This window comes from Balaenoptera musculus, chromosome 1 (assembly GCF_009873245.2).
Source record: "Balaenoptera musculus isolate JJ_BM4_2016_0621 chromosome 1, mBalMus1.pri.v3, whole genome shotgun sequence".
Classification (NCBI taxonomy): domain Eukaryota; kingdom Metazoa; phylum Chordata; class Mammalia; order Artiodactyla; family Balaenopteridae; genus Balaenoptera; species Balaenoptera musculus.
Genome location: NC_045785.1, coordinates 35560084 through 35580806, shown reverse-complemented (window position 1 = coordinate 35580806; position 20723 = coordinate 35560084). Strand labels below are relative to the sequence as shown.

The 20723-nt window shown below is 56.8% G+C and overlaps 2 protein-coding genes across 13 annotated transcripts in view; one reads left to right on the top strand and one right to left on the bottom strand.

The window, feature by feature from the left end:
- Nucleotides 1-1106: 1106 nt before the first annotated feature.
- On the top strand, nt 1107-3720 carry HYI (hydroxypyruvate isomerase (putative)). 7 transcript variants are annotated; one of them, XM_036847596.1, is made up of 8 exons: nt 1107-1361; nt 1439-1550; nt 2488-2602; nt 2806-2858; nt 2973-3022; nt 3135-3204; nt 3301-3435; nt 3561-3720. In XM_036847596.1, the coding sequence occupies exons 1-7, from the start codon at nt 1163-1165 to the stop codon at nt 3392-3394; spliced, it is 693 nt and encodes a 230-aa protein (XP_036703491.1). In that variant the 5' UTR covers nt 1107-1162; the 3' UTR covers nt 3395-3435; nt 3561-3720. The 7 variants fall into 7 exon arrangements, 6 of the variants coding, with proteins under 6 accessions (XP_036703491.1, XP_036703459.1, XP_036703481.1 ...); XM_036847564.1 differs by having other exon boundaries at nt 2806-2884; XM_036847586.1 differs by having other exon boundaries at nt 2771-2858; nt 3312-3435.
- The window catches only part of SZT2 (SZT2 subunit of KICSTOR complex), a 51127-nt gene continuing 34116 nt past the window's right edge, over nt 3713-20723 (bottom strand). For 3 of the 6 annotated variants that reach the window (XM_036847495.1, XM_036847505.1, XM_036847542.1), the window contains 30 exons: nt 18703-18855; nt 18501-18603; nt 18306-18411; nt 18109-18220; nt 17363-17481; nt 17089-17253; nt 16724-16808; nt 16396-16560; nt 16140-16307; nt 15633-15778; nt 15032-15198; nt 14817-14914; nt 14595-14727; nt 14348-14478; nt 14116-14216; nt 13851-14042; nt 13403-13670; nt 13221-13300; nt 13011-13136; nt 12686-12885; nt 10695-10785; nt 10373-10453; nt 10220-10294; nt 7740-7953; nt 7164-7437; nt 6903-7025; nt 6389-6794; nt 6141-6257; nt 4749-4817; nt 3713-4597 (listed from right to left, as the gene is read on the bottom strand). In XM_036847495.1, the coding sequence (XP_036703390.1) occupies nt 4454-4597; nt 4749-4817; nt 6141-6257; nt 6389-6794; nt 6903-7025; nt 7164-7437; nt 7740-7953; nt 10220-10294; nt 10373-10453; nt 10695-10785; nt 12686-12885; nt 13011-13136; nt 13221-13300; nt 13403-13670; nt 13851-14042; nt 14116-14216; nt 14348-14478; nt 14595-14727; nt 14817-14914; nt 15032-15198; nt 15633-15778; nt 16140-16307; nt 16396-16560; nt 16724-16808; nt 17089-17253; nt 17363-17481; nt 18109-18220; nt 18306-18411; nt 18501-18603; nt 18703-18855 (4412 nt within the window). In that variant the 3' untranslated portion in view covers nt 3713-4453. The remainder of the gene's footprint in view (nt 4598-4748; nt 4818-6140; nt 6258-6388; nt 6795-6902; nt 7026-7163; nt 7438-7739; nt 7954-10219; nt 10295-10372; nt 10454-10694; nt 10786-12685; nt 12886-13010; nt 13137-13220; nt 13301-13402; nt 13671-13850; nt 14043-14115; nt 14217-14347; nt 14479-14594; nt 14728-14816; nt 14915-15031; nt 15199-15632; nt 15779-16139; nt 16308-16395; nt 16561-16723; nt 16809-17088; nt 17254-17362; nt 17482-18108; nt 18221-18305; nt 18412-18500; nt 18604-18702; nt 18856-20723) is intronic. The other 3 variants (XM_036847521.1, XM_036847514.1, XM_036847531.1) reach the window with 3 other exon arrangements.

Genomic DNA, 20723 nt, shown 5'->3' with positions numbered 1-20723 from the left:
AGAGGCTACAGACACAGAAACCCGGGAAAGTCTAAACATCCTGGCCTTGGGAAGCGTAGACCTGGGAGCTGCCGTGGGTTTGGCCAGTCCTGAGAACTCTGCAGCAGCGGTATCTCAACGTGCTCCCCCTACTCATAGTGCTCAGTTTCCCACCCTCTCTGCTCTAGCTTTTCTTTACCACCCGACTCCTGCTTATTTAGTTTCTACAGCCACAGTCATCTTCTGGCAAACCCACCTCCTACTTGGCTCTCAGTATTTCCTAGTTTGAACTCTCCAAGAGGGAACCTGATTGGCCAGACTATCTTTCCAAATTGGACAAATCAAGGGTCTTGGGCTATTCTATGGATTGGCTGCCCTTGGATCAGATGTCTTTCCGTGGTCCAATCAGCCGGGGCTGAGAGGGGACAGCCCGCCCATAGCCGCTCAGTGCGGAGTCCAGGGGTGGGGGCAGTTTTCCTTATAAAGGACTTCGTACTTTGTTCCTACAAAAGGAACCTAAGAAAACGATTCAGAGATGGGACCAAGAAGTGCATTAAAGTGCTTTTATATCGCACGGGCACACACACGTTGAACTCCCTAATGACCATCAACAGAGTAGCATGATCAATTCTGGGCTGTCCAGGTGCGGAACAGTGAGCAGCTAATTCAAGGTTTTCACGGGAAATGCTCACGAAATAATATGCCATAAAACCGCATATACACTATGATCAGGGTTTTCTAAGAAAAGACTGCACGTGTTTAGTTTTTGCTCTGTATGGGAAAGTTAACGGGTGAGTGGTGCGGCACACACTTTCAAATGTTCCATAATGAACAGGTACTCTGGTTATAATGAAGGAAAACACGAAGCGTTTGTTAGCTTCCATGCTCCTTCACGTTAACTGGGCCCGCGCCTCCTCCCCGCGCCGCCCTCTCCCGTCAGGGAAAGTGCACTTTTCTAGCCAGTCCGCGGTTTTTACGACGCACGGCTTTCCCAGCCGGAGAGAGCCGGCACCCAGCTCGCGGCGCCAGCGCGCCCCCGCCCGGCGATGCCAGGATGCTCCGCCCCCTCGGCGCCCGCCCCGCCCCCCGCGCGGGCCCTCAGTCCCTTCCCCTCCCCAGCCCCGCCCGCGGCTGCCGCCTTCCGGCTGCGCGAACTCTGCTCCACGCGCGCTCCGGGCCGGCCATGGCTCCGCTGCGCTTCTCGGCCAACGTGTCGTGGCTGTTCCCCGAGCTCCCCGGCCTTCCCGCGCGGCTCCGAGCCGCGGGCAGTTCGGGTTTCGAGGCGGCCGAGGTCGGCTGGCCGTACGAGGAGCCGCCGGAGGCGCTGGCGCGCGCGGCGCGGGAAGTGGGGCTGCAGCTCGTGCTGATCAACACGCCCCCGGGTGCGGCGTGGGGGCCCGGGCCCGGGCGGGGCGAGCCGGGAGCGCGAGCCGGGAACTGAGGCCCATTCTCTCCGCAGGAGACCGAGAGAAAGGGGAGATGGGTCTGGGGGCCGTTCCCGGGAGGCAGGCGGCCTTCCGAGATGGGCTGGAGCAGGCTGTGCTGTACGCCAAGGCTCTGGGCTGTCCCAGGTATCCTCCTCTCTCCAATCCCCCGCCCCCATGACCCACGAGAGAACAGGCCGCCGGGGCTTGAGGGGCTCAGGGGTCCGAGCGCACTGGCCCTTCTTCGCCCCTTCCGTCTGGGTCCCTTGTAAATTGCCTCCTGTATTTCATCTGTTGTGTGTCACTCTCAGTTTGCAACTCTTTCTTGCTCAACTCTTGCTGGGATCCCATGCTGGGAGCTCAGTTTGACCTGGGAGATAGATAGCACAGTAAACAAACGGAGTGATCCATTTGAGGGCAGGTCAGTTCAAGGAAGCTGTGGGAGCAGGTAGGCAGTAACTCTTGTCTGGGATCAGAGAAAGCTTCTTACAGGTAGTAAGTAGTGGGTCTCTAGTGGGCACTTGCTTGAGGTAAGGAGCATTCCAGTCAAGGATGCAGGGGCCAAAGGCTAGAGGGGCTTGGTGTGTTCTGCAGAGTTTACGAGGCTGGAAATGTAACCTGTCTGCTTTAGAGGTGGCTGAGAAGGATCAGGTGGTGAAGTGGGGGGGACTCAAAGTGGGGCTGATCTCATAAAGGTCAAATCCTGCACAGAGCAACCAGGCTGAGAAGGAACTGCCAACAAGGGGTTATTAAGGGGGTGGAGGGGTGTGTGTGCAGAAAACAGATGCGAAGCTAAGAAACAGATGAAAGGAGGAGAGACAAGCAGCGCGGAATTCCTGAGAAGGGTAAGGGTCAAAGTAATTTTTTAAAGGTGAGACTTAAGCATGTTTGCAGGCACGAGGAGAAGGGGCATGGAAAAGGAGAATTTGGAAGTACAGGAGGGGCTAAGTGAGAGACCTGGGGAGATGGGAAGCTGGCATGATCAGAGAGCAGCTGGAAGAGGTGCACCCAGGGAGCGAGGGAGTGAAGGCTCGCGCTTCGAGGATGGACTCCACAGCCCCCTCCAGGCCCATTTTCCCCACAGGATTCACCTGATGGCTGGCCGAGTGCCCCAGGGGGCTGATCGAGCAGCAGTCAGGGGTGAAATGGAGACAGTTTTTCTGGAGAACCTGAGGCACGCAGCTGGGGTTTTGGCTCAGGTGAGACAGTGAAAACACATACAGACACACATGCTTCATGAATGTCTGTGTGTGTGGAGGGGATGCACAGTGGGGAGGGCAGTGAGGCACAAGCCTGGGCCCCGGTCCAGGCCGGAGGGATTGGTGACGGGCTTGATCGGTGATTGACTGAGGGGGTACAAACCTCAGGGAGAGCTCTACTCATGGATCCCGCCTGGTGCTAGGAGAACCTTGTGGGGCTGCTGGAACCCATCAACACCCGCATCACGGACCCCCGGTACTTCCTGGATACGCCCCAGCAGGGTAGGACCCCAGCCCTGTGTCTCCTCCTGTCCCTTGATTCTTGTGCCCTCCTTGAGTCTCATGGCCCCCTCCCCGGTTTCTCTCCCAGCGGCAGCCATCTTAGAGAAAGTTGGAAGACCCAACCTCCAGTTACAGATGGTAAGTGGGAGAGAGGGAGTGCTTCTCAGAGGGCCCATGGGCCTGTGTTCTCCAAATCCAGGCAGAATGGTGTGGCCTGCAGGGTCTGTGACTGTCGGAATCTCTGCCCCAGGACATATTCCACTGGCAGATCATGGACGGGAACCTGACAGGGAACATCCGGGAGTTCCTGCCCTTCGTTGGTGAGGGCCCCTTTCTTGGCTTCTTCCTAGTCTGCCATGCTGCTTCCTGTCCTCCCACTCTTTCTACCCCCCACATCTGCCCACATCTGCCCCCAGGGCACGTGCAGGTGGCACAGGTCCCGGGCCGAGGGGAACCCAGCAGCCCTGGAGAGCTGAACTTCCCCTATCTGTTCCAACTGCTGGAAGATGAAGGCTACAAAGGCTTTGTGGGCTGCGAGTACCAGCCTCGAGGTGAGGGTGGGCTGAGCTCCAGGCCTGGCCCTGGCCCTGGGGAAGGGGATCTGGAGGGACAGGTGTCGGGCAGGGGCTGTTTTCCTCCTCATGGGTTGAGACGCCTCGGGTCCCTCTCCCCTCAGGAGACACGGTAGAGGGCTTGAGTTGGCTACGTTCGTACTGGGATAAGCGGGGCCGCCCACAGGCTGGCCAGTGAGGTCCTGCGCTCCAGCCACACACCTCTGGGACGGTGAGCTGCACATCCCGAGTCTCCTCTGAATTAAAGACAATCTGCTGAAGGTTTCCATGTGTGTATGTTATTGGAGGGGGAAGGGGAGGGACACACAGTGTCTAACTTTTCAGTTTCTTTGGGTCACTTCCTTCCTGCAGAGAAGGGACATACAGCTCACGTTCAAGTCCTCCAGTCTGTGCCAGTGTTGTTGTGGAGATGGGAGAGCTTTCGAGCCCACCACCTCACGTACAGATGAGAAACCAAGGGTCCGAGAGCAAAGGGACTCACCCGTGGTCACAGATGCTTCAAAGGCAGAGCTGGGATTGGAACCCAGGTGTCTTATCTCAGTGGCAATTGTCCAGCAATAATGTCCCAGTGGGAAGTGAAGACCACAGGGCTCAAGATGGGGGTGGGGGAGGTGGGTGGCTGACAGCAAGCCAAGACGCGGAGGCAGGATTCAGGCAGAGGAACTCTAAGGGGTCTACGTGCCACCTGATGTGAAGAATTCCCAGACTCCACCAAGTGAGCAGGGAGGAGGAGTCTCCTTCTGGAATGGCCCAGGGGCCTGAGATGGCATGGGCACCTCAGGGAGGTGACCGGACCTTCTGGATCCCTGGGCTGGTCAGTGGCAGCGAGTGTTTAGGGAGGGCAGCTCCTGCTACCAGGTCCCCAAGACACATTTACACAACCTTTGGCATCCCTCAGTGTCCAGTCTTGTCCAGGGGCCCAGAAAGGCTGGTCAGTCCTGCTGCAAGTGGGCAATCCTACAGAGCCATAATTTGAGGACATTCAGTGGTCCATCCCTCAGAGGAGGCGGGTCCAGAGGGTGAAGCAGGCTGTGTTGATGACGGACTCCAGGTGGTGGTAAGTAGAGACCAGCTGGGCAGGGGGGCTCTCGCTGTCCTGGGGCTGTACCGGGAAGGGCTCTCGGAAAACCACTGTCAGAGACTGGGGAACACGGGGCGGGGGTGGTGAGAGGAGGGCAGGCTGAGCCCAGGGAGCAGGGCTCCCCAACCTCAGCAGGCTCTGGGATGGCGCATTTGGGGTACAGCTTCCCACTAGGCTGACAAAGCCCCTCACTGCCCCCTCCCGTTCTCACCGTCTTTCCCAAGTGGGAATCCAGAAACACTAGCACAAAACAGTCAGTGAACTTCTGATTCAGCACAACCTGTAGCAAAAGACAAAATGAGATGCGGAGTGAGGCACAGACCCTCCCTGAAGGCATCCTGAAAGTGGGACCAGTCTGAGGAAGGCCCGCTTCCACACCTGACCCCACCTACACTGTACGGTCACCCAGGACCTCCTCCAAGCCCAACCTCGGTCCTCATCCTCACTGGCTCCCGGTTAGCCTGTCCAGCCTCGTCAGAATGAGCGAGTGGTACTTGACTGGAAGGCCCTGCATAAGCTGACACACTGAAGCCCATCAGTAAAGGAGGGTTCTCTCCCCTTGACATGAGCCCTCCTTTGCTCCTGGGTTTCGTATCTCTGGCCTCCCTGATGTCTGTCCCTGGTGCTCAGCTTTGTGATCTCTCCCTGGGCAGTTTCTTCTATGCCCAGCTTCAGTCACCACCTGTTTGTATAAGTGCTGCCTACACCTCTCTCCTGAGCTCCAATCCCCGGTGCCCATATACCTTCTAGACTGTGGTCCTCGAAGGTCCTCCTGGGCCTCAGACTCAATTCTTCACCCTTCCCCCAAACCCACTCCTGCTTCAGCGTTCCCGCCACCCACAGAAGCATCCCCATCTGCTCACACCCACCTGCACTATCGCAGCCTTACCCTAACTAACCTCGGCTTCTCTGGGCGATGCTTTGTCACACCTTGAAACTAGCCTTCCCCACAAGCACTATGTCGCAGGACCCCTTACCACAGACCAAGTACCTTTTCTTTTGAAATCTTCTCTTGAATGTCTCCTCTCCTGATCGCTGCTCTCGTTGGGGCCATCCTTTAGGCTCTCAATCCCCAGGCTTGTGCCCACTGCCATAGCTCTCCCCTCTACCTGTCCTTCCCAGCAACTTGTCAACCTCTACTGTGCACACAAATCACCTGCGGATCTGGCTGAAAGGCAGGTTCTGAGCCAGCAGGTCTGGGGTGGGGTCTGAGAGTCTGCACTTCGGTCAGCTCCCAGGTGGTGCTGACGCTGCTGGTGTGAGGGCCACACTTTGGTGAAAAGGCTTGAAAGCCCAGGAAGTCCTTTCTGGGACTGGGACCTCCAAGACCAACCACTCACAAGGTTCCAGAGCTTGGCCCTCAGGATCGCTAGCCAAGGTTTGTGCTGTTGTGAGCCCTGAGGGCACAGCTCTAGGTTATTCTCAGTGAATCACATGCTGTGGCTTGGTGCTTGAAGGGTTTTACATCCATCTACCGGTGTGGTCACTCCATCTCAGCCTCCCTGTTTAGTCAGACTGGGGTTCTTTGAGGGGGACCCTGTCATCTCTCTGATGAGGATTTCTGCTGTGTCTCCCCTTTCAGAGGAAGGTCAAGGAGACTTACCAGGTACTGAGTTCCCAAGTCTGGGCTCTGGAAATGGCGACAGCTCTGGGGAAAGCGGCTCAGGAGAACCTTGATCAGGCTCTGGTACCAGGAGACCGTCATAGACAGGAAGCAGTCCTAGGGGAAGGTCCACAGGCATGGATCTGCTGTTCCAGAACCACCTCTGAGACCCTTGCAACCTCTACCTTGGCTGCCAGTGGAATTCCTAGCATCCATCCCAGCCCCTTCTGGAACCCACAGCTGCTTACCAGCTGGGGGTCGATGTCCCCAATGGATTTGGCATGGACTGCTTCTAGGAGCTCCTCCAGCTCAGCCAGGGCCAGGCGCCCCCCTAGTCGCAGCCGATCAGGTCCTGGTGGTTCCAACAAGAAGAGGCGCTTCCAAAGGGTGTCCCGACGGCAGTGCCCTCCAGCCAGCCGTACCAGCTGAGCCAGCCGTGCCCGTGCCACGCCCACCTCTGCAGCCAGTGGGGGGAAGAGGGGAGCCGGTCCAGGGGCCAGACCAACCCCTGAGGCCTCCCCAGGGCTACCGGCTGAGCTCCCAGGAGCCTCTGGCTCAGGGGGCAGTCTGGGCGGCTTCCGGAACCGGCGCATGTCAGCAGTGAGTCTGGGGAAGAGCTCTCGTTGGCTGGTGAGCACCACGAAGAACTGCAGCCTAGGGTGGGGAGGGGACAGGAGTGTGACGGTCACAGCAGGAGAGACACGGGGCAACAGCACGGAGCGGCTGGGCAACGGGAAAGTTCAAGGCAGGGGATCTGCTGACCGCAGAACGTGCCGTTCGGCCTCTCCTTGCTCCTCAAAGGGTGCGGCACAGTGACAAACAAGCAGAGACACGTCGAAGTCGTCCTGGTGACGAAGTCCCTCAGAGTCCAGGTAGGAGCCAGAGCTGTGCGGTGGGGGTTGGGGAGACGTCAAGCCTGAGGTTCTGATGAAGCCAACCCCACCCCTTCTGCCCAAGAAAACACAGGTCCCCCACTGCAAGGATGGCCCCGACTGCAGCTCCAGACATCCCCTCTCGCCTTACCTGTGCCACGCCGACACCAGGGCGTACTCGTTATGTTCCGGGCCTCCTGGCCGGGCCATCCGTAGTGGCTTCATGTGGTAGGAGCTGGCATGGTCGGCCACGTAGTTGTACAGCTGGTGGGCAGCAATGAGCGGAGTGGGGAGCTCCAGGGTCCCTGAGGGGCGAGTTACAGGAGACACTGAGTCTGGGACAGACACAGTGATCTGGTGGGGCCGGAGAATGGGAATCCATGAGGCTCTGACTGGCAGGAAGGCCGATTCTTTCTGGGGAGCTCCTGAGGGACATGGAGATGGGACAGAAGTGGCTCAGGACACACAGGGGGCAGGGTACACACGACACAGGATCTAAACTTTGCTTGCTATGAAAATTAAACCAAACTTGCTATGAAAACAGACTGGGAAGAACTTAAGACAGAGACATGGGGACAGGGTCCAGGTGACATGAGGCGACTGACCATATAGGACAGGAGAGGCAGAGACAAGGTCTGGCCCCCGGAAGTGGTCCCCCTGGCCCTGGCTTGAGACACCTGGCAGCCTGTTCTTTTTCGGGTTCACTGGCTTGCCCCTGGGCACCGACCTTGGTAAATGTGATTGCGGCCGAAGTGGGGCCCATCAGGGTGGTGGGCCAGGAAGTGTCGCAGGAAGGTGGTGAGGTGGTAGCCGTGCCGCAGCACCAGGTGGGCGCCCAGCACGTGCTGGTGCACGAGGCGCAGGTGGAAGTCGTAGCTAAACGAGTGCACATGCATCAGGTCCCGCACCTTGTCACACTCCTCCGTGAACAGCATGGACAGCTGGGGGGGTGGGGGGGGACCAGGTCAGGAAACAGCGGCAGGCTGCCCGCACACCTCACTTCCCTCCTCTTGCCTGGGAAACGGCAGCTCAAGATTCACCCCGTCGCCGTGGGCCCCTCTACCAGAAACGCTTCTATGAGGAGCCCTCCTCGTTACATTATGCAGTGTTGTAACTCTGTTTACATGAACTGACCATTTTGAGACATGAACCTTTTTACTCTGTATCCCAATCTCCACTCAAGTCTGGCACAGATTCACTCACGCAACAAACACTTGTCGAGTGCCTACCACGTGCCTACCTGGTACTGTTCTAGTTGCTGGGGATACAAACCCCTACCCTCAAGGAGCTTACAGTCTAGTAGTGGGGAGATAAGACAATAAATATTAGGCAGAGTAAATGAGTAAATAGCACGTTAGTAGATGGTTACGGAAAATCAAGCAGTAAATAAAGCAGGTGTGGTTTTAAACAGGGTGGTCAGGGTAGGCCAGGTGTGTAATTACTTACTATTAGAAAGGTTTTCCTGGTCGCTTCCCATCTCTCCAGCTTTATCTTCTCATCAGATTACTTGCTCTTCCCAAGTATACCACATATTTTCTCTACGCTTTTGTACCTGCCGTTCTCTTTGCCTGAATGCTGCTCCCCCTGATCCCCAAAGCTGGCTAACTCCCACTCATTTGTAAAGCTTCATCTGGGACATCCTGCCAAGGCTAGTCCAGGGCTGGCCTCCTCTAATGCATCTGTGAATGAATGAATGAATGAACGAACGAACCATTGATGGAGGAAGAAAGGAGGGCAGAGACACAGAGCTGGTGCTTCTCTTGGTGGAAATCAGCGTTACTGAGAGTGTGTTAACAGTTGGATAGGTGATGCTAGAATGGCAGAATCTACCTGACCGTGCCCTTGGGGGCACTGGGCATAAAAATTAACAGGAAAGGAAATCAATGACTGTAGAAGCAGCAGTTGCCTCGGAGTCAGAGTAGCTCCATGACCTTGGGTAAGTCACAACCTCTCTGCTTCAGTTTCCTCATCTACCATGGAGATAAAGGAAAGGTCCTCATAAATTTAGAGCTGCGTGATAAACTGCAGTAACCAAGGATGAGCCTCAGAGTCAGAGACCCAGCTTGCAGCCCTAGTACTGCCAGCAACTAGCTGTGTGCCCTGGGGCACATCACTTAACCTCCGTGAACCTCAGTTTCCTTATCTGTACAGTAGGAGTAAAGTTCTCCTCTTCCCTTAGCATGTACACTAAGCAGTTAATAAATACGTAATAGCTATAATAAAGCAACTTAGACATCTAAGTAAGGTTAGAGATTAGATATGTAGGGGCAGAGAGAGCCAAACTGGGTGGAGATCAGGGGGCAGGGCAGCCAGGACTTCAGGCAGCTCAAGAGAATATTGGGGTGGGTCCTTCCCGCCAATACTACAGCAAAGTGTGAAAGAGTGCCTGCCTGTCCAATCTGCCTTCTGTGCCCTGGCCCAGGTAGGCTCCTGCACTCAAGTCACCAGGCTTTCCTGGATCTCACTATCCTGTGATGGCTAGACCAGGCATCCACACCCAAGTCAAAGGCAACCACCTGTGGGCTGGATCTGAGCTGTCCAGATACGGGAAAAGTTTGTGCCATCTGTACTGGAGGGCGACAGACCGCACCCAGTCAGACCCTGATCTCTCAGAAACTCAACTCGAGGCACAAGGAAGGCAGAAGCCTAACAACGAAGGGGCCGAACTCACTCAAGGCTGGAGGGCTTCGGGTCTCTGACCACACTCAGTCCCGACTCATTCGTTCTGAGCCCTCTTGAGTGCTCAGAACCTCATGGGGTGCAAAAGCCCTGCCTTCAGGCAGTCAGACAGGGACAGAAATAACAACTGAGTGTGGGGGCTGTGCTGTGTGGGTGGGGACTCTAGTCCACATTCTAAGTGTTAGTGACTACATGGACAGTGCCAGGTTGTCCCCAGCCCTAGATTAGGCCAGGACTGCCCATGGCACCGACCCACCCATGTGTCAGATTACCCGCTCTGCTCAAATGTCCTGTCTACCAATCTAAGGTCAGTGCCAGAACGACCACAGGGCCAGACCAGCCACTGTGCTGCACTGCCTTCTGCCCCCAGCGCCGTGGCTGAATACAGCTCTGGACTACCACAGAGTAAGACTGGCGCCTGAGGCGGTCACAGCACTGGAATGGCCCAGCTGCCTGCAGCACCAGATGGTCCCTGGGGCTGCACTGACTACGCCTGAGACCCCATGGCCCTCCGTCCCCACCACGTACCTGAGAGTTGACAGCTTGCCCCATGGGGATTCGGGAACATTCCAGGGCAAACTGTTTGACACAGAAGTAACAGCCCTGGAGAGAGGATGAAGATGAGGTCAGGAGGGCAAGAGACAGGTGGGCCTGGCTCTCCCGTGTAGTGCTTCTGCTCACCTGGAAAGCCAGCTCCATGAGGATGATGCCCCCGGGCAGTGCCCGCTGCAGGTGGTACGTGGTCACTGGAGAGCCAGTGCTCTGCAGAAAGGAAAAAGACTGGGGTTCAGGGGCAAGGGCAGGGGGCTCACCAGCCTCGGACCATCGGGGAAAAAGTCCCCTGGGTCAGTGACTTTAATGGTGTCAGGCTGGGATCAATGACCTCAGTCATCACCCAGAGCCCCTGGCTTTAGGCCTTGGGCAAATAATTCAGGCTCAGTGATGCTGGTGTCTGAGGCATCACTGATTTCACTCTTGGGGAAGGAACACGACGACGTGTTACCTTGGGGCTCCCTTCAGTCTTGGCTTTCGGGCAGGAGAAGGAGCCCCGACCTTCTGTTCCAAGGATAGCCATGGCCCGCAGCCGGCTGGTGCTGCAGAAAAGGAAGAGGGACAAGGGGGTGAGGCAGGCCAGTGGGGTGAAGGGTTACGGCTATCAGACCCAGAACCCATTTCACGTGGAATCGTTCTGCAGGAGAGGAGACAAGCCCAGAGAAGGGAAGAACCTGCCTGGGGTCCCACGGTGGGTAAGTGGCAAGGCTAGGCCAGGAGTCCAGGGCTCGATTGTGGGGCGGGGCTCTCTCCACAGCAGCTGCTGCTCTAAGGGGGAGGCGGGGATCAGGCCCCTCTCTTCCAGTGAGAGGGTGAGGGTAGAGCTGCAGAGGCTGCTATGACTGGGGGGAGACACCTATGAGCGGATGGAGATACCTGCTTACTGTGGACAGCAAGGGAGGGGAGAGGGTGATGTCTAAGATTTCATGGGGAAAGCGCAAGCAGATCCTTGATGCCCTGGTTAGGGACGTTCCCCTGAGAGGGAAAAGGGGTTCTCTTTTGACCCGGGAAGGGCATTTTCAGTGTTCCACAGGCCTGCTGTTCTTCATTTCTCAACTCAGAGGCAAAGGGAAAAGAGAAAGAGGGCCAGTGGGACCCACTCATACTCAGGAGCTATAAACCACTGGAACTCCTGCTGGGGGTTCAAAGCCTCTGGCGAGAAATGCCCCACTTAATCCTCAAGGAAATAGGGACCAGACCTAACTAGTGATTGGTGATGGTTAGAGACTGGAGAGGAAGGAAGGCCTGACTTTAAATTTTCCTCTAGAAACATATTTTTAATCCTAGTATCTTTGGTTTTAAAAGGGAATTCTGATTTCTGGGAAGAACGTAACTGAATGGGAAGGATGCGAACTCCAGAGAAATCCCTACAGCTGGGAACTGGCTGCGGAGGGCAATGAGAAGAGAGCTCCTCCTGGGGTCTGTCGTTGAGAAATAAGAGGGGCGCTGAATGAAATGTCCCAGAGGTGCAGGCCTGTCCTCTCTTCCTAAGGCCTGGAAAAGAGAGGGAGGCCTGGGAGGTGGAGAGCTGGTTACAAAAACGCTAAGGAGTTGGAATTGGCTTTCTGGGCCAAGAGGGTGTCTTGAGTAAGGAAGTACAACTTATATTTACTAGTTTGAAAAAGTATCAAACTGAAAGCAGAGAGGAGGGAGAAAAGAAACTCACACATCTGGATACATGAAAGCAACGGCATAACACGAACAGACATGTTCCCATGCAGCCACTGGGAAGGAGCTGGGAACATAGAATCTGGAGGCTCAGACGTTGAGAGGGGCATAGGGCACGGGCCACAGAAATGGGAATTTGAGACTTGACACAGGATGGGAAAGGTGGCTGCAGTTTTCACTGCGTTCTGGGGAGATGGAAGGTGTTGCCAGAGGAGCTGTCTACTACTTCCCAGGACTCAGACCTCCCACTACTGGCCAGTGAGTGAACATGACCAAGAACAGGCCAGAGGACAGTGATGCGAGTAGGCCCATTGCAGGGGTCCTTGGTGAGAAAAAAACAAAACAAAAAACAAACAAAAAAACATGGTGAGAAAAGAACTTCCTGGGCCAGGAACGATGTAAATCTCTGGAGAGGTCAGGAGGTGATCAGGACAACAATCATTAAGACCCAGGTCCAAGAGCCTGTACAGGACTGGTGTGTGTGGATGGACACCAGCGTTAAAGCACAGAAGACACACGTGGGCAAGCAGCTCTGTGAAAATGTACCCAGTTTGTGTATGAATGTGGCCATGAGTTCCAGGAGATGTGTGAGGCTTACGGAATGTGCTTGAGGGCTGCAGGTAGGTGTCCCAGATCCTCACGTGTGTGTGCGGGCCTGATGAGATGGTGGTACGCAAGGCCCAAACTACCCAAATAGGACCCAAGAGGAAGGGTGTGTGGGGCCTCACCTGCTGGGGAGGAGGAGAGGAGGGCGGGGAGACGAGACGCGCTCACCTGCGGGCGGGCGAGGGGGGCCGCAGCGGCACCAGCACAAAGCCCATGCTCTGCAGATACTGCACGTACTGCTGCAGGAAAGCCAGGCTCAGCTCCTTCAGCCAAGGCTCCTCCCGGGCGCCCGGTGGAGGCCCATCCGAGGAGTCGCAGCTGGCGGAGGCCTCTCGGCTCCCAGACCCTGACTCAGGGCGGTGGCGCCGCTGTGGGAGTGGAGATTAAGAAAGGCTCTACCCACCGTCAACCACCCTAGCAGGGGTGGAGGAATGGAGGTCCCCGCTGGGTAAAGGGAGGTCCCACAGGAGAAATCCAGAGTCTGGAGCCTCACCTGCCCCTCCAGGGGCCCAGAGGTCTCTGGGGGCCCATGCAGCCAGGCTGCGGGGTCGAAGAGCAGGGCCGTCGCACAGTAATGCACCAGGCGAGACGACTGTTTCAGGGTCTCCAGCTCCCCGGCCTGGGGAAGTGGGCAGTGAGCACCGGGGCGGTGGCCAGGGCAGGGTCATGGGACGCTCCCAGAGGACGCGGGTTGGCCACTCACACTGATGGGCATGCTGGCTGGGGCGGAGCGCTGCTGCCACGTTACAAACAGGTTCTCCATCTTCATCTGGCGCTCCAGTTCTGGGGGTTGGAGGCATTAGTAGCGGCCCCCAGGAGTGGCCACCTCTCGCCCTGCCAGACTCCACAGATTGCCCTGCCCGCTGCCCGGCTCAGCGCCCTCACCTCTGCGCTCTGCCATCTTGATCTCCAGGAACTGTTGTCCATGGTAGGTGACAGGATCGGGCGGTCTGGGCACAGGGCCGAGGGAGGAGCTGGGGCGGGCGGCCGTGATATCCCTTAGGGCCTCATCGAAGGGGAATGTGTCCAGGGGAAGGGGGCCCCCACCCCGAGAGGACCCACTCAGCCGTCCCTGCTCGCGGCTCAGAGGGGGGCTTGCACTCCGGATGAGGGTCTCTGCTTCCATGGTCGGCAGCAGGAATGGGTTTGGCTCCTAAGAGAGACGGAGCCTCACAATGGGTCCATGGCCTTTGCCCTCAGACCTCCTCTCCCACCGCCCCCGTGGCCTCCTCTCTCAGACTCTCCCGCCCCACTGCCCCTGCCCTCAGCCTGTCCCCTCTCCTGTTCCCGAACTGCTACTTCCTTTAGCTGACCACTCAGGAGAGGAGAGAACCTGAGCAGCAGGCACCTTTGCGTCGCGCACTGGGAAGTCCAACTGGCCGTAGTGGTGGAAGAGCCCAAGCTTCTGGCTGAGGAGGCAGAAGATGAGATGGGCGCGTGCATTCTGCCACTGCACGAGGCGAACCAGTGCTCGGCCCAGGGCCGCCCCCAGGTCTGGAGCCCAGTTGTAGGTCAGCAGCTGCAGCTGGAAGTCAGGGCTCAGCGTCAGTGGGATCATGGAGCCCCTCCTCCCAGCCAGCCCCTGGCCCCACGTCTACCTTCTTGTCCATGACCTCCAGCAGCAAGAACCTCTGCCGGGGAGCATTTCGCCCCAAGCTCCCGTCGCCTCCTGGCTCGAAGCGCTGCACGGCTTTGGCAGCTACGGGGTCAGGGAGGGGCAAAATGAGGGTCTGGGGGCCGATCCCCTTTGATCCCACCCTGCCTCCCACGGGGTCAGCGGCTCCAGGGTCAGTCACTCTGAGCCCACCCTCCTCCAGGCCGTGGCCTCACCCTGCTGGGTGGGTCTCCTCCACTGCGAGAAGTTCCTCCCCAGAAGCAGCAGATGCCGCTCAGCTGCCGGGCGGGGAGTTGGGCCCAGCTGTCCAAGGGAACAAGGACTGAAGATCTCTGGCTCAGAAGCCCTAGTGGGAGGGACGGACAGAAAGCAGACCGTCCATGGCCCCATTCCCTGGTTATCTCCTCCTGGGCCCAGGCCCCCACCTCTCCTACCTCAGCTTCCGTGAGACCCCAAACTCACAAATGCTGCTCAAAGATGCGGACACTGGTGTCTCCAGCCATTGAGGTGACCAGAGTGGTGAATTCAGACAGGACAGATGGGAGCAGGAACCGGGACACCATGTGAGTGGAGCTCCTGGACACCGAGGCACATCCTGGATCCAGGACACAGAAGTCACGGTGGGGCTGTGGCATGGGGACCAGGGCAGGAGCGTAAGGGTGGGAGAGGGGGCTGGGGTCTCACCCATCTGAACCATGAACTCCATCCAGCGCTGAGCGACAAGAGCAAACACAGGCTGCAGGGTGCCCGCCTCACCCTCCTCCAGCTGTGTGGTCCTGCGTCTGAAGACACAGCAGGAGTAACAGCGTTGCACCCACATACAAGACGGCTGTGTTTACATGCACCCAACATCCCCTGTGACTTCACACCACACCTCCCATGACAACACACACACACACCTTTGTCTCTGGGCTCCAGACTCTGGGCCTGCTGCCCGCTCAGTCCCACCGGGAGTCCGAACACTCTCTGTTTTGTGACGCCTCCGGCCCCGAGTGTCTTCTGGCCGATCCAGGACAATGTCATCAGTTGTTTTGGGGGAACCCAAGTCCCCACATTCTGTTTTACTCTGGGGACAATGCAGTGAATGAGGAGGGGCTAAAGGGAAGGGGAACGGGGCGGAGGACGGAGGCATCATGGAACGGTAACAAGAGCCTGGAGGATTTGGAGGCCCGGGTTCAGGCCCTGGAGGCTGACCAAGCAGCCTTGGACAGGCTACTCAACTTTCTGGAGCCTCAGCTGCCTCACTGGTGAAAGGCCTGCTGCAATCGTGCAGGCTAGGAGGATCCGACAGGAAAAGTGGAAGTGAAAGCACTTAACAAGCTGAGGCTCTCTCTGTATCAGTGAGAACTTGCCACGCTCTGCACACTCCTATCCAAGGCACAGAGCAGTTTTACACAACAGGAGATCTGGGGCAGGGCCTGTAGGAGCGTGTAGGGGAGACAGGAGGCAGACAAGAAGGCAGATAGATGTCAACTTCACCACCTCCCTTTTTCCCATTACCAGCATATCCCAGAAGCTACGTCGGCCAGCTTTGCTTGGGGGTGTCACAGGCTCGCCAGGGCGAGGGCCAGGGCCAGGGCCAGGGGGAAAGATGCTAGCTCGGCCTGCAGGGCTCTTGGTTTCCAATGACCCACTCTTGAGACTTCCTGTGGGCAGCAGACATTACAGACTCCTGTCACTGACCATCAATCCCCATTTCAGACAATGTAGCCCCAAGACTGGTAAGAGAGTGATGTGCCACTTACTCTACCTGTTCCTGAATGGCAGTATATGCAATTGAAGGTCCATGGCTGTGTGTGTTTGTGTGAAGGGAGTTCCTGACCACATATTCCCCCTCTCTAACTGAGTGACCAGCATGCATACATTTCTACCAAGGCGTATCACCTTGCTGATGCAGGGAAGGTGATGGACAGTTGTGAATGTGTATTTCAGATGGGGGCTCTGCGACGTCTCCCCAGACTCTCACGTTTGCACCTAGACCTGTGAGGTTCTCCAGACCCTGCGTACCTGGGGACGTGTCCTCTGTACATAGTGAAGCTGGCAGCAGCCGGAGCTCCATGATGGCATCAGCCAGGGACTGGCGAGCTGCTGCTCGGAGCTTCTCCTCCAGCTGCACGATACTGATGTTCCCCTTTTCCCACACATCCAGTCGAAGCCGTGGGGCCCCGTTCGGAGCTGGAGGAGAGAATGGGGGCCACTTGAGTGTGTCCCTGGTTTCTGCAGCATTAAATGAACACCCCCTCCTCTGACCAAGCTTCCCTACCTGAAGAATTATCCGGCACGACTGGGCAGCGAGTGACTTGAGTCAGCTGCTCAAATTCCTCCTCCTGCAGTGGGTCTGGGGGCCCCGGAGAAGAGGGGGGCCATGATGCCAGTGAGATGGGGGCTCCCTCCTTATCCACAAAAGCTAGAGTGATGCAGGCGACCCCTGGGTAGAAATCCACAGGAAAGCTCAGGTCTGGGACTTCCAGGCCCTGCCCCACCCCACCCAATCCCCCTCAGCTGCAAGGCTGGGAAAGGCCCTCAGTCGCGGGACAGGAAAAGGCTTTCCCATGCCTGGTGGTGCCACGGGCCCAGGCCCTGCACTGTACCTTTGCCCCCAGTGCCTTGTCCTCCAGGCTTGTTGTACAAGTAGATGTCCAAGTCGGGGAGGCCACCCTGTGGTGGGAGTGGATGCTGGGGAGAGAACGGCCACTGAGCACTAAGACCAGGCAAATGGACAAATGCCATCAGGGAACGGGTATCCACAAGGAGAAGTGGGGGACAGCTACACGTAGAAGCACAGGAAGACACAGGTAGATAATAAAGGCCGGGGAAGGGGTGCCTGGGTGTACACAGGTCCATGGGCAAAGGTACATTGGTGGGGGGCATCTGTAGCAAACAGTTACACAGCAAGGGTGTGTGGTGGGTGGAGGGCCTGGTGCACGCGGGTGGGGAGAGGTGCGTGCAGTCTCACCTGGAAGTGGTTCCGGCTGTTGCTGTCTGTGTACTTGGGGGAGTGCAGGAAGATGAGCAGATTCTGCCGCAGGTACCAGGCCAGGGCAGGAAGCCAGGGCCTGCAGGAGGGCGGCAGCGCCAGATGCAGCACCTCCGAGGGCAGACTTCCAGGGGGCTGGATGAACTGCAGAGAGAGGGAAGGCAGGGGAGTCAGAGATGAAGGAAGAGGTTGCCGTGGAGACCGTCCCTGCGGCTGCGGCGGAGCCACACAGGGAGCCTGGGAGGGAGCTGACCTCCACGTCAGCCGGCGTCAGCTTGCAGTTCCGAACGAGCATGACCGTGATGACGTCCAGGGTGGCCTCATCCAGGCGCCGACGCAGAACCCGCACCAGCTCATCTGTGATCTCGGGACCTGGACACAGCCACGGCGGCAAGGTGGGGACACGGGCGGAGGATCCAGCTACCCCCATCCCAGCCCTTAACCCCAGATTCAAACAGGCTCCCATGCACCAGAGGTGGGCAGCACCAGGCTCTGGTTCTGCCAAGCTACTCGTCATGTGACCGTGGACAAGTGAGTCTAACCTCTCAAAGCCTCAGTGCCCCCCTCAATACAATGGGGATAATAATAGCAACTACCTCATATGTCGCAGTCTTAGCCCAAGACTAGTGCACTTTTGAGCCATAAATAAATTAAATGAGCCAGTTGCCTACTGGATGCCTCAGGCTCAACGTATCCCAAACTGAACCCATCATCTTCACCCCAAACCTGCCCCAGTACCCGGCCAGTGGTACCACCATCCACCCACACAGTCACCCAGGACAGACATCTGGGTGTCAACTTTTACAGCTCCTCTTCCCTAAGATGCATTTCAGTCAGCGACAGGTCCTACCCCTAAACATCCCAGGAGCCTGTCCTTTCCCACCCAGCTCCTGCTCGAGAGAAGCCCAGAGCACAGCATGAGCTGGCATAAGAAGAGAAGTCCCAGAGGACTTTGGAACCTCATCTGGTCGCTCCCCGACCCCTCCGCATGGCCCTCACCTGCCTGCCCTACGCCATGCACCAGCAGCTGGATATGTCTGTCCACTTGGCCCACAGGACGAGCAGCATCTGAACCTCGGCTGGAGGCCATGTCCAGGGGAGAACGAGGACCCTGCAGGGAAACTCTGGTCAGGGCTCGGCTCCAGGGAGCAAAGCATGAGGGAGCACGGGGGCATCGGGGAGTGGGGGATACATGCCGAGGCTTCCTCAGAGTAGATGGGCTCCTGGCTTCGGGACAGAGCTAGGGACGGGGGCAGGGCATCGCCGTCCCATGGCCGCTCACTGCAGGACGTCTCCAGGAGCCTGGGAAAGAGTGGCAAGGGCTTTGGACATACCTCCTCCTGCGCCAACCTTAACCCATGCTGTAGCCCATCTTCTCAGGGCCCACATACCGCAGATAGTACACAGCCTTCGTTGCTCGCTCCTGATAAACAAACATATTCTTCCGGTTCACCACGGAGAAGGCATTGAGCACAGAGCGCAGGGCCTGGATGGCTGGGGGAGGAACATGGGTTCAGGAAACTCCCTTCTCCAGATCGCCCCCCGACCTCGACCTGCCTGAACTCTACCTGCCCTCTCATGTCAATCACATACCCCGAGAGACCCCCATGCTGGGCCCCATTTTGAGGCGTGAGTGGACTCGAATCACGGTTCCCCACACAACGTCACAGGAGAAATGGCCAGGGACAAACTGCATGGTGGCTGCTAGGTACCCTCGGGGTCCACAGCTCTCATCAGCAGCGTAATCTGCGGGAAGGGTGACAATGGATCAGAAACGGGACACAGCCCTCGGCCCTCAGAGACTTCTCACCTGTGAACCAGCCTACCTGTCCTCACTCCCCCTACTCCTCGGGCCTATTACTCTGCAGGGGGGATAGATGGTCATTTTGGGTAATAAGATAGGACCATGCTTTTAGGCAGATAAGTCACAGCACAAAGGTTTTCAGAACTATGTCAGGGAGATGCGGAGAAGGAGCTAAGAAAAGGTGTCAGGCAAGGCAAAGCATGAGAAAATCCTGAAGATAATGCGAAGACACTCTGAGCCTGTCAAAATACATATACACACACATATACATATACATATACAGGGTACACAACATACACCCCACTTGTGTACTCACTGGGAGTTGCAACAATAACCCCATTAAAACAAAAAGGGCGTGACTGCTTACACACACGTGCAGCAAAGTGGGGGGAAACTACGTCCTGTGCTTTGGAGGACAGCTATCCCAGAGAACCCAAAGGGCAGTGTGGCTCTACACAAGAGCCCATGGCCACAGCCCATGGCCTCAGTCCACCCTTTTTAGGTTTCCAGGTCGATGAGGAACCTTCCGGTAGGTCAAGGTGGCAATTTGGTTTCCCAGAGAAGCTGCTGTCAGATGTGAGCAGCGTACAGGACACCTGGGAGGCTGCAGAGTCTGGAATGGAACGCTGGTTGCTAAGGGTTTCAGCAAAACCATATGGAGAGACTAAAATGAGGAAGGGCTGGGTCTGGATTCTGACTGATCTTACATCCTGGGCTGCTGGGAGCCATTGTGAAGTAAAAGTGCTTGGCTGTCGTAGCTCATACTCGATTTGCAGAAGATGCTTCAAAACCCTGGGAAGTCCATCAATTATGGGGATTCTGCTTTGATATGGAATACATCCCAGGATGAGCTGAGAGATGTACTCTCCCGGAGCTGTTAGGAACGTTCGTCCACAGACTTGCTGAGAATGTTAAAGATAAGGAGTGATCTGACTTTTATAACAGAGAGACAATGGCAAAGGAATGCCATGATCTGGCTTTCCTCTGTGAGTTGGGGTGAGAGGTCATGAGGAGTAAGAGAAGGAAGCAGAATTGCGGAGACTTCAATTACCATCTCGAGTAGATTATCACGTTTCCTAACCATGACCAGAAATCTCAGAAACCCCGAAGGGTTCTGTGCCTGCCTGCCTGCCTGTCTGGAGGGACAGCCAATCAGAAGGCAAATCCTTCTACCGGCCCTCAGGCTCCACCCCTCTGTTTTTCTCCCCTGTGAGCTGGCCTGCTTGTCCACGATGCCCCTGCCCCCTTCTTCAGCCCTGTCTATTACCCTGCAGGGTCATTTTGGAAAACAAGGTAGGGCCAGGCAGAGGCGTGCATTTAGGAAGACAGGTCACAGCGGGGGGCCTCTTCCGTGTACCTTCTCTCCTGTATTTCTCCCCCTCTGCTGGCTCTTTCCCGTGGAACATAAGGGTGCTCAAGTCTCTACCTTATTTTAAATTCCTGCCTTGCCTCCCACTTTCCTTTAGTTTCTGCCGTATCTACTTTGTCTCTTCCTTCACTGCCAGGCTACTTGAAAGACTAATTAGTCCCAGCTCCTCTTACCTAACATCCTTTCATGTTTCCATTTCCTCTGGTTTCTACTCCTGTCTCTCCATTGAAAGCATTTTCACTAAAGTCACTGATGAACTCGCAACAGCCAAACCTTGTGATCCATTTCTGTCCTCTCCTCCCTGCCCTCCCTGTATTACCTGGCACCGATGGCAATTAATGGTGACTCTACCCGCAGCTTCTCAACAGAGTCTTCGATAAAGGCAGGGGCAGCAGCATCCCCTGGGGAGGGAGGCTCCTGGGTGAGACCCACCATCACTGG

Excerpts from the sequence above, each read along its gene's own strand:
- HYI (XM_036847553.1), top strand. The coding sequence starts at position 1,163 with ATGGCTCCGCTGCGCTTCTCGGCCAACGTGTCGTGGCTGTTCCCCGAG. Across the intron at positions 3,023-3,134 it reads CCAACCTCCAGTTACAGATG|GACATATTCCACTGGCAGAT; the intron begins GTAAGTGGGAGA and ends TCTCTGCCCCAG. Across the intron at positions 3,205-3,300 it reads GGAGTTCCTGCCCTTCGTTG|GGCACGTGCAGGTGGCACAG; the intron begins GTGAGGGCCCCT and ends ATCTGCCCCCAG.